Source organism: Phocoena phocoena, chromosome 5, assembly GCF_963924675.1.
Source record: "Phocoena phocoena chromosome 5, mPhoPho1.1, whole genome shotgun sequence".
NCBI lineage: Eukaryota > Metazoa > Chordata > Mammalia > Artiodactyla > Phocoenidae > Phocoena > Phocoena phocoena.
The window spans coordinates 22,770,637-22,785,506 of record NC_089223.1 but is presented as its reverse complement, the minus strand read 5'-3'; the positions used below and the strand labels follow the sequence as shown (position 1 = coordinate 22,785,506).

Genomic DNA, 14,870 nt, shown 5'->3' with positions numbered 1-14,870 from the left:
TGAAGGTAGCTGTAGGCTGTACCTACCTTTAATTCTTAACTTTATCCTGAACTCTGAAGTAACTGAGATTTTTGCTGTTGCTGTTTCCTAAATGCAGAATTTCAGAGTGGGATATCAGGACTTTAGTGTGAAGATACATCTGTATTAAGCCAGGTATCATTGGCAGTGACATTTGGGCACAAATATTTGGAAGATTTAAAGAACTGTGAAGGTTGATCATGGAAATCAAAGAGGAAGGAGCATCAGAAGAAGGCCAGAACTTTCTGCCCACACCCCAGGCAAATGATACTTGGGAATTTCAGTTCACAAGTGAGTATGCATGCATCCCCCAAATTAACTAACGTTGTTCCTTTGCGCTGTTTGTTTCAGTGTTCTGAATCTATGATATGCCTCTCATCTTCTATCTTGGGTGAGGTAGATGATCATCTATGAAGTGGTTCAATAGCAAATAGAATCATCATTCTTGAATGTGTATTAAGACGTTAATAAATACTTTTTAAGTACACATTCTATTGAACATTTTTATAATCTCATGTGGAATTATTTTTTGGAACATGGAAAATTTCTCTTTAAAACCAAAGACATTTCAGTTGAAAGCATTAGGGCACAATAGTTACACTAGATGCTTAGCCTGTCGCTGCCATACCTGAGAACACTAAGTCACATAAATAGGGCAGGCTTGGCTCTTTGGCCAAGATTTGCAGGTGAACATAAACTCTGGTCTTTGTGCTACTCGAGTAATTAAAGTCATTGGAAGAATTGTACGTTTTCTCTCATGCTTAACGTCTTAGAGTTTGGGTTTTATTGTTTAGCATAAATTGTGTCTTTTTCTTTTCAGAAGATTCTTGTTGCCCAGTTATTTAACCCTGGCAAACATATGCCTAGCTTCTCATTTTATTTATATTATAAAAATAATCTTTAGAAAATGGTATTGGTTGGACAAGTTTTTCTGAGAAATTTGATTGTCAGAGCTTACAGCAGATTGTTAATAACCTTTAAAAAAACCCACAGTATTTGAAATTAACAAAGACCTACCTAATGACTGTCACTTTAACCTCTCTTGGAAAGTCTAAAATTGTTAACCATAGCGATGTTAAATGTCAGCAGGAAATAAAAATAAATGGTTACTCTGCAAAAACAATGTGAACTCTGGAAATAAAAAATGGATGATTTTTATACAAAGAGGTGGTTCTAACAGTTGTCGACTAAAAACCAAATTGCACAATTTGAGAGTTGTGAGTTAAGTTTTATTTGGGGCAAAATGAGGACTATAGCCTGGGAGACAGCATTTCAGACAGCTCTGAGAAACAGCTCCAAAGAGACAGGAGGGAAGGTCGGTATATATGTGATTTTGGTGAAGATGGAGTACATACAATCAAGCACGTATTTTTTGCAGAAGGTTTCTGCTAGTCACCAGGAGCAGACGTCACCATGAAGGGTTTTAGTGGTTTTCTAGATATGAGGAGATGCAAGAATCGGGCTCATAAAATCGTCATCTGAAAATATCTAACCATCTGAAGACCGGTTCTGCCAGTTTTTCCCAGAGCACAGCGTGCCTCATTTCTGCTCTCCACCCTGAGCTCCTTTGAAGGTCAGCAGCTGCAGCACATGATTTCATCCTTGTAGAGGCAGATGGCAAGTGCCAATCTGTAGTTAACACAGTATATTCATGACCGAATGCTAATAAATTTAAATTGTATCTGATGGGTGCACCAGTAAAAATAAATGAGGAAAAGATTTTTACAATATTCTTACATTTCTCGGTCACCGTGAGTGGTTACAAATGACATCCCTGTCCTCAGCCCCTCTTGTTTAGGAAGCCCCGTACCATGTGTGGTCTTAGAGAGAGTCCACCTATGACATTATCACTTGCCCCAGCCTTACCTTTCTACCTTCTAACCATTAGACATTCCCATTTGCTTACCTTTTTCTCAGACTCACTTTCCCTCCCCCTTCACCTTCAATCATTTAGCCATGTTAATAGATTTTTTTTAATTGCCAAAAAAAGGAATAGAAACATTAACAGAATGCTGATTTTAGCTAACAGTAAGTTGGCTGAATAACCACCATCATCGAGTCCTGAGTAACCTAACCAGAGGTAGCTCTTTAATTAATAATTTACTATTAACACCAGGTTGGAGTGGTGTGAAAGAGAAATCTATGTTAGAGAGGACTTTGGTGAGGTCATCCTTTGTGAAGGTCCCATCTCTGTCTACATGTATCCAAAAGAAACAGAAACAGTTGAAAATATGTTTCATATTTGTCATGCGGCTTACAAAAGCAGTGTTTTTGAGTTTTTTATGGCCATGGTGCTAAATAGGTCAATCAAATCTGTAGTCATATCTAGTTCTGCTACAAATATTATGTCCTGCCCTGAGAACCGACTCCTTATATATATGTCTGGATGATTAACTGAGTTTATTTGTTCTGCCAAGTAATGCATTTATACATACTGGGCAGGCTGAAAGTAATATATGTTGACATAATTTTCATAATGAGTTAAATATCTTCGATCTGAATTTGTTCCTATTATTCATAGGTATTCAGAAGACTGCAAATGAACCTCAGCTGGAATTCATCCTTGGTAAGAAATTCCATCTTATTTATTTATAACTATAAATGTAATAAGCCATTTGTACATATAATTTACAACTTTAGATACGTTACTTATATCATTATATATTTTATAAACTTTAATGAATATTGTTCTATGAAAAAATTTCATTCTATAAGGTAAGTGTTATTTTCCCCAGTTTATTAGTAAAGAATCCGAGCTGTGGAGCAGGTCAGCTCATGACCCAAGGATTGAGGGCTCAGTGGTGACGGGTTTGTGCCTCTCAATCAGGTCTGCTCTCCGCAAATCTGGTGCCCAGCACTCATTCTAATACAGTGACCCGATTTTGTTGCTAATCAACATTTCTCAAAATCCATGTGTCTAATTATCTACTCCTTGGGCTGGAGACTGGGCTCATGTAGAGTTTTCCTTTATCCTCCTCAATACCATTTACAAGGTTCATGCCCCCTTTCGGTCTCACTCACTCAAAAATATCCCCTTACTCTTTTTAAAAATCAATTAATTAGTTAATTAATTTTTGGCTGCGTTGGGTCTTTGTTGCTGGGCCCGGGCTTTCTCTAGTTGCAGCGAGTGGGGGTTACTCTTCATTGCAGTGTGTGGGCTTCTCATTGCAGTGGCTTCTCTTGTTGCAGAGCGCGGGATCTAGGCATACGGGCTTCAGTAGTTGCGGTGTGTGGGCTTCAGTAGTTGTGGCTCGTGGGCTGTAGAACGCAGGCTCAGTAGTTGTGGCACACGGGCTTAGTTGCTCTGCAGTGTGTGGAATCTTCCTGGACCAGGGTTCGAGCCTGTGTTCCCTGCATTGGCAGGCGGATTCTTAACCACTGTGCCACCAGGGAAGTCCCAGTCCCCTTACTCTACCATCTTGATGTTGTGGACAGATCCTTGACTTTGAGAGTTTAATTTTAATTCAAAGCTTTAACTTGCTTAAGCAACTCTAAAGATCTGGCACATGTAGAAATTTGTAACTTTGTCAAGGGTGAATTATTAAAAATGTGCACCCCTACAATATTGTACACCAACTATACTTCAATACAATTTTTTTTTGCTTAAACATCACTGGTTTTAAAAAAAATGTGTACCCTGAGGCTGGTCCACTACTTAGCTAGTGAGTGGGAGCTGCTTTGTGTTTGAATCAGGTATGACTACAAAGTGCTATTAGGGAATTAGCTGCAAAATGGTATTTAAAGGGGGTAAAAATATGGTTCCTATGAACTATTCAGAGAGGGTTTTTTTTCCCTCTCTCTCACTGTTCTGAAATATTTTGAAAGGTCCCCAATATCTTTACATTTTATTTGTATGAAGTTTTATAGAATTGTAAATGCATGTATTCAATTCCATATACAGATACATTTTAGTATCCAAATCTTCAAATATCGATATACATATTTTATAAAGTTATGGGAAAATTGAAATATCTACATCCACCATCTGCAGTAGTTTTTAGTGGTTTGAAGTCCCAATTATTTTAGGAATATACTTTTTCATTATATAGTGAAATAGCTTTCAAGTTTACACCCTTTGCTCAAAATATTACATTTTCAACCATAACTTATTGAAAAGAAATAATCCTGATTTTTTGGTTTTGTTTTCTTTCTCTTTCTAATAGATTTTATTTTTAGAGCAGTCTTAAGCTCACATCAAATGTGAACAGAAAGTACATCCCCTGCCAGAGTGCTACAGTTGTTACATTTGATGAACTTACAGTGACAGATTATTATTACCCAAAGTCTATAGTTTACATTAGGATTCATTCTTGGTGTGATACATTCTGTGGATTTGGACAATGTATAGACATGTATTCATCATTATAGTATCACACTTATTATCTTCACTGTCCTAGAAGTTCACTGACTTCTAACTATTCATCCCCCTCTCTCCTGTAATCCCTGACAACCACTGATAAAGCTATACTTTATTTATTTATTTCTCTACAGAGTTCTCAGATGTTGTCAGATATAGAAAGAATTCATTTTTCAGAAAGGGAGCCAAGTAGCAAAGAAGACCTAGGCACCTCTTGACTCACTGACAACTTGACTCTTGCTACCTGAGCCTTTATTTACTCATCTTTTATTTTTAAGAGAAGAAATTCATTTTTTACCTTTTTAGCAGGACTTCTGAAAAATGAACATTTGTTAGACTAATTTGGTGTATTTCAAAACACAGAGAAAGCTTTCTTACTTGCATCCTGAGGACAGGGGAAATCTGAACTAGGCAGAAGCAATTGGAGTGGAGGCTGTTAGTCAAACATGGAGACAGAATGCCTGGGCCAAATACCTGTCTTCTGTTTCTTTCTTTTTTTTTTTTCCCCAGTTAAATTGCCCTTTGGGGACCCTTGAAGACCCCATAACTCTCTCCAAACAATTAATATATACTTTTTCTTTTTTTTTTAATACTTATGTATATTTTTTCTTTTTTTTAACATCTTTATTGGAGTATAATTGCTTTACAATGGTGTGTTAGTTTCTGCTTTATAACAAAGTGAATCAGCCGTATGTATACATATATCCCCATATCCCCTCCCTCTTGCGTCTCCCTCCCACCCTCCCTATCCCACCCCCCTTGGTGGTCACAGAGCACCAAGCTGATCTCCCTGTGCTATGCAGCTGCTTCCCACTAGCTATCTATTTTACATTGGGTAGTGTATATATGTCCATGCCACTCTCTCACTTCGTCCCAGTTTACCCTTCCCCCTCCCCCTGTCTTTTATTTCAATTAAAGTTATTTATCTTGTGCAAAGACCTAACTATACTAACTCTTTTGAAAGCACAGTCAAATTTGGGAACAATGCTGTCGTCACTTACATTTCCGGCTTTGAATCATAATCTCAGAGATGAGCAGCTCTGAGAATTTATTCATAATAATATTCCTCCCATTTAAAAAAACAAACCTTAATTTTCTCTTTTCATATCTATTCAAAAAATACAGTAGAATTCTTTTTTTTTTTTTTTTTTTTTTTTTTTTTGCGGTACGCGGGCTTCTCACTTTTGTGGCCTCTCCCATTGCGGAGCGCAGGCTCAGCCGCTCCACGGCACGTGGGATCCTCCCGGACCGGGGCACGAACCCGCGTCCCCTGCAACAGCAGGCGGACTCTCAACCACTGCGCCACCAGGGAAGCCCCAGTAGAATCCTTAACAACAGGTAATTTTATTTTATCATATGGCAGGAAATGCCTGACGAGTAAACAAAAGAAAGTTATTTAGAATCTTCAGGGAACTGTGTTCTTGATCCTGGAAGATGTAGTTTCCAAACTGTTTGTTATGTTCCTTAGCACTTTAAGATCCTTAACTGTACCATCCCTTGAAGAATTTTTGAAAAAACTACTCTTTCAAGGAGATTACAGCTAAACCCGTGTAGGTTTTACAGTATATTTTTGTCTCTTTTTTCTTTTGAGTTTTTTTACTCTCACAAATTATTCAAGATTTCACCTATTATATAGCTGACTTCACCTCATGATTAAAAATGAGAGAATAATAGTTTCTTAAATATTTTTGTCATCGTTTAAGAATGTGCATGTTTCTTTAATCAGAAAGAAAGCAAAGCATCTTAATACAAAAAAAAAAAAAAAATCTAGGAAAAAATGGCACAAACAAGGTAAGAGACTTTTTTCCACCTTATTTTCCAATTAAATTCTTTTCGGGGGGGAGTTTTTTTAATTGAAGTATAGTTGATTTACAATGTTGTTAATTTCTGCTGTACGGCAAAGTGATTCAGTTATACATGTATATACATTTTTTATATATTCTTATTCTTTTCCATTATGGTTTATCTTAGGATATTGAATATAGTTCTCTGTGCTATACGGTAGGACCTTGTTGTTTCTCCATCCAACTAATTTTTTTTTATATTTGATTATCAGTTCTGTACCAAGGTATTCAAACAAATTGAGAGTTTCAATGGCCTTGCTTTTTAAATTGGGAAAACAGCCACACTAATTTTGTAGGTGTCATATTGCTTTGTATGAGTTATATTCCATCAAGGATTTGTCTCTGCCTTGTCTATATGCCACTGTAAAATCATTATATCTTGCTGAATTTCCTCTGCTACATCTTTATCTAAGGAAATGCTTAGTCAATTGAGCAAGCTGTATATAAATAAAGTATATAATAATCAGCTAAAATTAGTACAAGAGAAGCATGTACTGATAAAATGAGTATCTCATGCCCATTGTCAGCTGTATTTCTAGTGGTTGACTGCATTTAAATTATATAATTCACTCTCACACCTACATCTCTGCTTCCACATGTCTTTCATTGTTTCACTTGAGTATATCGATACCCTTTTTATTTTCACAAAGAGAAAAATAATTAAAAACCCCAAAGAACACAGATTTTGTTTACAGTCTAATAAAATTGTTTTCATTTCAACAAAGCTGGCATTTAAGAAGAGGGATCACTTCTTACAATCTGGTAACATTTCTTTCTTGAAACCACTGTGGGAAATGTATAGAGGTGAGTCATTTGACAAAGATAGGAAAGAAAGGAAATTCCTATGAACTATTTCTTGTTTATTCTTCTGATTATGCTTACAGTGTTTATTGTCATGCCTCCATTTACTGTCTCCAAAGTCAATAGAATACTTAGAAGGATATGTTTTCATATTTTTATATGGACACCACACATACCATAAATCCAAGGCAATAGTCACTAACGCGTGTTAGTGCACAGGAGGGAATGGCATGCGTGTGTACATGTGGTTCTTGTGTTTTTTATTTGGCACTGTGGAGTCACATTCTTTAAATAACTTACACGTTGATGACTGACACCTACTGGAAGCCAGACACAGCATACATCAAAACGCACATTTCATACGTGTCAACAGCCTCGGTGTCGATTATGATAGGAATGTGGCGACGTGGAGGCTGGCGTGAAATCCTTAACAAGGCAAGTAATTCACTCATCTAAAGTGTATTAGGAGCATAGAAAACTTATAAATAAAGTAATTTCAGGTAGTGTTAAGTTCTGTGTAGACAGAAACAGGGTGACTATCTAGAATGTGCCTGGGGGAGAGGTAGTTGACTTGGGGAACAGAAGGACTGTTTTTGTTTTTGTTCAGTTTTTTTTCAAAACATAACCACAATACCTTTATTAGTCCTAAAAATATTGATAAAAATTCCTTAATATAATCAAGTATCCAAAAAGTTTGCATTTCAGAGGGACTATTTTGAATATAGAGGGTCAAGGAAGGCCTCTTTGTGTCCAAAGGGACTTATGCATGTTGCAGATGCTGATTTGGAAAGTATCCATACTAAATGTAAGATCCAAGTGAGCAAGAAGACAACCTACAGAACGGGAGAAAATATTTGCAAATGATGCGACTGACAAGGGATTAATTTCCAAAATATACAAATCGCTCATTCAACTTAATATCAAAAACCCCCCAAAAAACAAACAACCCAATCAAAAAATGGGCAGAAGACCTAGGAGACATTTCTTCAAAGAAGACATACAGATGGCCAATAGGCACATGAAAAGATGCTCAATATTGCTAATTATTAGACAAATGCAAATCAAAACTACCATGAGGTATCACCTCACACCAGTCAGAATGGCCATTATCAAAAAGTCTACAAATAATAAATGCTGGCGAGGGTGTGGAGAAAAGGGAACCATCCTACACTGTTGCTGGGAATGTAAACTGGTGCAATCACTATGGAGAACAGTATGGAGTTTCCTTTAAAAACTAAAAGTAGAGTTGCCATATGATCCTGCAATCCTGCTCCTGGGCTTATCTGGAGAAAACTCTAATTCAGAAAGACACACGTACCCCAATATTCATTGCAGCACTACTTACAATAGTCAAGACATGGAAGCAACCTAAATGCCCATTGACAGACGAATGGATAAAGAAGATGTGGTACATATGTATACAATGGAATATACTCAGCCATAAAAAAGAATGAAATAATGCCATTTGCAGCAACTTGGATGTACCTAGAGATTCATATTAAGTGAAGTAAGTCAGACAAAGACAAATATCATGTATCACTTACATGTGGAATCTTCAAAAAATGATACAAATGAACTTATTTACAAAACAGAAATAGACTCACAGACATCGAAAAACTTATGGTTACCAAAGCAGGGGAGATAAATTCAGAATTTGCGATTAACATATACACACTAATATAAATAAAATAAATAAACAATAAGGACCTACTGTATAGCATGGGGAACTATATTCAATATCTTATAATAACCCATAATGGAAAAGAATCCGAAAAAGAATGGATATAGTTATAGATATATAGAACTGAATCACTTTGCTGTACATCTGAAACTAACACAACATTGTAAAGTAACTATACTTCAATTTTAAAAAAAGATTAAAAAAAAAAACCCAGTTGACTTTCCCAGCAGGAGGGGGCAGGCTATAGTAGATACTTGCACAGTAGGTAATAGGGTTTTAAGAATGGAAATACTGGGGTTCAAGGATAGTCAGTCAGGTTGCTGGTTTGACCAGGCATGAAACCAAGCTAGGAGCTGATCTGGGCTCGTAGTAAAAGGGGAAATGTCAAATAGTGAAGGACCATTTGCTGGGCTACTGGAATGCCAAGGTCAGATTAGGGCAGTAGTAGGATAGAAGATGGGCTGAGCCAGTGAGATCCCTACTCCCATGGCCTCTTCTAGTCTCCCTCACCCGTACCTCACCTCTGAACAATAGGATCAGCCCTGGTGTTTGGGTGATGCCAAGACTCTAGTGAGTAAAGGATAGAGAGAGATGAGATTCAAAGCCAACTGATTGTTAGATCCTTTGCCTTGTGTGAAGCTGATGTATCTTTTAAGAATCAGTACATAAATTTATGGAATGAATTTTTCCTGAGACTTTTTCCCCTGGAATTGAAAATGGATCGATTCCTCCCCTATAGATTTTATTAGTACATAAAATAAGACTAATCTGAGGTTCAAATTATTTAACAGATCCTTACTTTTTCTTTCAGTTTTCTCTAAAGTCAATAAATCTATATTAACTGCTATAATTTTCTTAGTAATATCGTGAAAATTATATCAGATAACAATCAATAATAAGCAATGCAGAAATATATCACAGTTATCTCCGTAAAGTGGTCATACATTTTCAGAGAGTTATCTCTCTTGATTTCTGTTTTCCCATCTCATTTCTTGACTTTTTTTCCTAATGCTTCAAAGTCAGGATAGATAAAGGGGAGGTTTAAGCCACTGTATTTCATCCCCAACTCAGAGTCAATCAGCACGTGTTGTTTAATTTTTATAGTGAAACTTAGATTCTTAAGATGGAAAACTATTCAGTCATTAAAAAATCATCTTTCAAGAGAATATTTCACCAAACAGGGGAATATAAGAGTTGTCAAAGCAGGATAACAAACTGCTTGTACAACATAACCCTTACTTAACTGTGTTAACAGTGTTTGTGTACAAAATAACAAGATTGGAAGACTAGGCATGAGTGTCTTTAACCATGGTTCTCACAACTTGGTACAGTTTTTATTTCTTTTGTTGTGCTTTCCTTTGGAAAGCATAAAGATATTTTGTTTTATCTTTTAAAATCTCTGCAACGTGCCCATATAAATGTCATGATCAAGTGGTGTTTGTTTGTTTAAATAAATACCTAAAAAAGCTGAACAAGAAAGGGGGCATATTTGAAGGAGTAAAATTTTGCCCTTTGCCTTCAGTTAACTCATAGTATAAGTAGAGAGATCAAACTAAGACTCCTGAAGTGATTAAAAAGATCCTTAAACGCTAAGCTATTTTTTTAGGGTCTCTAAGAATATGAGAAATGTTGTAAAGGATCAAACTAGGATGAGGAGGAGTGGTCAGGAAAGGCTTTCCAAGGGGAGAGTAACTAAAGCGAGTTTTTGAAGGAGGAAAGCAGCGTTAGAACAGGTAGAGGAAAGGAGGAATCACATTTTAGACCAGGAGAGCAGCAGAAGCAGACGCTTGGTGCTTGGAACAAGATAAATACTCCAAATTCAGAAAACACAGACACAGAAAGGCGTGCAATAAATACTTATTTTTATTACACCAAGTCACGTATAAAAAGCCAGCCATCTTGTCTTCCTAGAAGAGAAAATAAAAACTGTACTCTTCAATAGGATTCTTGATTCATCTACTTCCTGGTCCTTTGGAATCGTGGTATATACTGAAAAATCAGTGATTCCAAGTGCTTTATAGGAAATTACTTCACATTCACCCTGTAAGCCATGTCAGTCCTGCCATACAGAATGTGACTAAATAAACAAATTGAAGTACACCTTGTAGAAACTCTGTTTTCTCTATGGAAATAGAGACTTTAAAAAGTCTGTGGGCATGCAACCCACTATATACCTGTACCAGGTAAATGATGTGTACCAGCCTAGAATTCAGTGATTAAAATTCAGTTCTATCACAGCATTATGTTATGGTATAATGGCAAGACGTCCTTGGGTAGGTTACTTTAAATATTAGAGTGACTTTCAATGAGGACAAGAAGAATGCTGATTCTAAATGCTTTGTTCTTTATTCTGTTGGAGCATATATGTGATTTTGTGTACTGATTTTAGATTTTATATATACAGCCGCAATATTTCTAATAACCCAGCTAGGAAAAAAAAAGTCATGTAAATCATGTGATCAGTTTTCTGTGTTCAGAATTTGAAAATGTGTATAAAATACACCCAAACTGACAAGCTGCACAAAAACTGTCTCATCTCTGTATACACACTGCTTTTAGAGATTGCTAAGGCCTTCATTAACCCGCATGTCACATCCATTCATACTTTATGAATTGCTATAAATCAGCCATCGTTTTATATGTTTCTGGAAAAGAAAACAAAATCTGAGGAGACTAAACTTGCCAGTTTTCTCCTGTGTTCACACTTCTCCTCTCCTGCTGATCTGTTTTCATAAGTGATCATAAAGCTCTGACTTCTTTAAAGCTCCAAAGGGAGAACGGAAGACTTTATTATATCTTCCTTAGTATTTTTACTCTCTACGTGGTATCATAGGCAAACTAAAGGGAATACTGAGCACAGCGGTATATTTTTGTATTTAACCTATTGATAAAAATACTATATGAAACACTTCTTCATATAAGCTGCAAGATGATTTTCAAGCAACAAGAGAAACAACTGCTAAGAATGTGCTTGCTCTATGTTTTTGCTCATTATACGTTGATTGCCATTTTCTTTATTCTTACAGTGTAAAGTACCAGGGAATCACAGTAATAGTTACCATTTTTTGAGCATCTACTATGTGCTTATCTCTTTACAAACAGGATACCATGTTTTCCTTACCACAGTTCTACAGGGTAATATTAAAGTAGCTAACATTTACTGAGTGCTTGTTTGTTCACCAGACGTGGTTCTAAATAATTTACATAAACTAATTACTTTAATTCTCAGAATTTCATTATGAGACAAATTCTCTATTATCATCTTGTCTTATAGGAGAGGGTACTTAGACGTAAACAAGTAAAGTTATGAACCTAAGATTTGAACCCAGGAATCTGAGTACAGAACAAACTCACCCATATTATCTTCAATGGAAAGATGGAAAAAATCTAAGATTCCCAATGATCAACTTTCCAAAGATCTTATGGAAGTTGAGTGACAGAGTCAGGATCCAAGCTGAGTTTTGTCTGATCTGAACTCCTGCTTTTAACCCTCAGGCTGTCCTCTCTCCTTCTTGATTCCTCCTTTTCAAGAATTTCCAGGACATGGTAGAGACAAACTATCAGGCCAGGTAGATTGTGATAAGGCCAAAATAAAGACATAAGCCAAGAACTATGGAAGTACTGAGCAAGCAGTGATTAAATATAACTGTGGGGCTTCCTGGTGGCACAGTGGTTGAGAGTCCGCCTGCTGATGCAGGGGACATGGGTTCGTGCCCTGGTCCGGGAAGATCCCACATGCCACGAGCGGCTGGGCCCGTGAGCCGTGGCCGCTGAGCCTGCGCATCCGGAGCCTGTGCTCCGCAACTGGAGAGGCCACAGCAGTGAGAGGCCTGCGTACCGCAAAAAAAAAAAAAAATATATATATATAGCTGTGGCATCAGAAAAAACATCTCAGAGGAAGTGGCATTTGGACCAGGTTTGGAAGGATGGGCAGGATTTCAGCTGGTTTAGAAGGAACACAGGAGACAATTCAGGCAAAGGGAGTAGCAAACTACATGAAAGAAAATCCTACAGCTCATTTCCTAAGGTGATGAGTTTAATGCTCATTTACATTTTCCTCTTTATTACTTATAATCCCACTCTAAAAATAAATTAAGGCTCTAGAAATCTTCTTGCAGTATTTTACAGTTGTTGCACATACATGAGAAACTTGTTTTACAATTCTAAATAAACTCAAGTCTTTCAACATTACTCTAGTGCTTGCAGATTGTATTTGGGTATCAGGAAGAATTGAGTCTTACTGGCTTTGGTGCTAAGCTATCAATAGATGAAACTCAGGGAAGGCTCAGGCCTTGCTAAGCTAGACACGGCAGACTCTGTAGCCATGCTGTGTCCCTGACAATTGCCTACCTATGCAGAGCTTGCATAGACACAAGAATCTGCCTGACGTGTCTTTCTTGGAGCTATCTCAATTTTGACAGCATCAGGTAACTAGCAATACTTTGAAGAGATGTTTTTCGGAACAACAGTTTATCACTACAACCAAAATAATAGACAGGAGTTTTGCATTTCAGGCTCATCAGTCTACAATCTGAGTGAGGAGGCAATATAGCTAAAGAGATGGGAGTGTGAAGACTACTCTAGAATTTTAACAATGTCTTTGTTACTACCCGGACAGGCAGCCTTGGAAAAATGACACAATGTCTCTGACTCCCTATTTTCTTCTCTGTAAAACAGGAAGGGGATCAGTATCTACCTTATATGGTTCTTGTTAGGATTAAATGAATTAATATACAGAAAGCCTTTAAACTGGTATCTGACATATACCTAACGATTGGTTAGCCTTTGCTATTTTGGATTTAACCTTGGGTAAATCACTTTGTCATACTCACTGAGTACTGTTTTGAAAAGGGATCTTGGCACTGAAGTTTTGTGCATGATAATTGCTGTCACTTATTGAACTCCTAAGTGCCAGGTATTGAGTCCTACTGGCTTTGGGGCTAAACTAGATGAAACTCAGAGAAGGCTCAGACCATGCTGAGTGGGACACAGCAAAATCTGTAGCTATGCTGTGCCCCTGATAATTGCCTACCTATGCAGAGTTTGCAGACACGAGAATCTTCCCCATGTGTCTTTTCACATTTTATCTCTGATCTCAGAACAGACCAGCTAGGTGCTTCTCACTATTCCTGTTTCACAGGTTAGTCACTTGCCCGAGGGCATAAGGACGGGAGTGGAGAAATACAGGTTTTGAATTCCAAAGGCCATGTTCCTTGTGGCTGATTATTAAAGGTACAGGATTGGAGGGAGGTAGACAATAAAAGGTTATCTAAGACCTGCATCACGTTTTTGTACTGCTGAGATAGAGATTTAATTGAAGGAAGAGAAAGTGAACCAATTAGAGCTTCTTAACAGGTCTGTCGTGTGGGTAGTGTTTTCTGGCGACTCAAGATGTAATGTGTGCTCCCTCTGGAACGTAGCTGTTTTTATTGCTACTGGTCTAAATTCTAGCTTGGCATTCTTCAGGAGGTTGAGATACATGACATCAGTTAATAAGTGAAAAGTATATAAGAGAACAAACGTCTCTTTTTGCCTCACTTCCTATTTGCTAGGAGTGTACCATTTAACTGAATTTCGTTGCAATAAATTATATCTATTCTTCTGTTCCCATTTCTTTCTGAATAATATACCACAGGAACATTTAGTTAAGGGAGGCCTAAATTGATTTTTCCACATGGGTTTAGCTAATTACTTGTTAAATTAGAGGTTTTTTTTTTTAAATGTTCACATCTACCTTGTTTATCTGTCTTTCATCAACGATCAACATGCCCCAACCAGTTTATTTCTCTTTGTGTGTGATTTACCTAATTACTTTCTTTCCTCCATTGTCTAATCACTGAGAGTGCTGGTCACTGGAACAGGTCTACCTTTGCAACATCTGTTGCTACTTGTGGGTAATTGAGGAATCAGGACTGCCTAGCAGCTTTCACTTTTCTTTCTTTTTTTTTTTTTTTTTGCGTTACGCGGGCCTCTCACTCTTGTGGTCTCTCCCGTTGCGGAGCACAGGCTCAGCGGCCGTGGCTCATGGGCCCAGACGCTCCGCGGCATGTGGGATCTTCCCGAACCGGGGCAAGAACCCGCGTCCCCTGCATCGGCAGGCGGACTCTCAACCCCTGCGCCACCAGGGAAGCCCTGCCTAGCAGCTTTGTTCATTAGGAAGCCACCGAGG

At 37.5% G+C, this 14,870-nt stretch overlaps 1 protein-coding gene across 5 annotated transcripts in view; it reads left to right on the top strand.

Moving 5' to 3' along the window:
- Positions 1–218: 218 nt before the first annotated feature.
- Positions 219–14,870, top strand: part of INPP4B (inositol polyphosphate-4-phosphatase type II B) — a 353,066-nt gene continuing 338,414 nt past the window's right edge. For all 5 annotated transcript variants that reach the window (XM_065877996.1, XM_065877994.1, XM_065877993.1 and 2 more), the window contains exons 1-2: positions 219–309; positions 2,540–2,584. In XM_065877996.1, coding sequence (XP_065734068.1) covers positions 219–309; positions 2,540–2,584 — 136 coding nt within the window. The remainder of the gene's footprint in view (positions 310–2,539; positions 2,585–14,870) is intronic.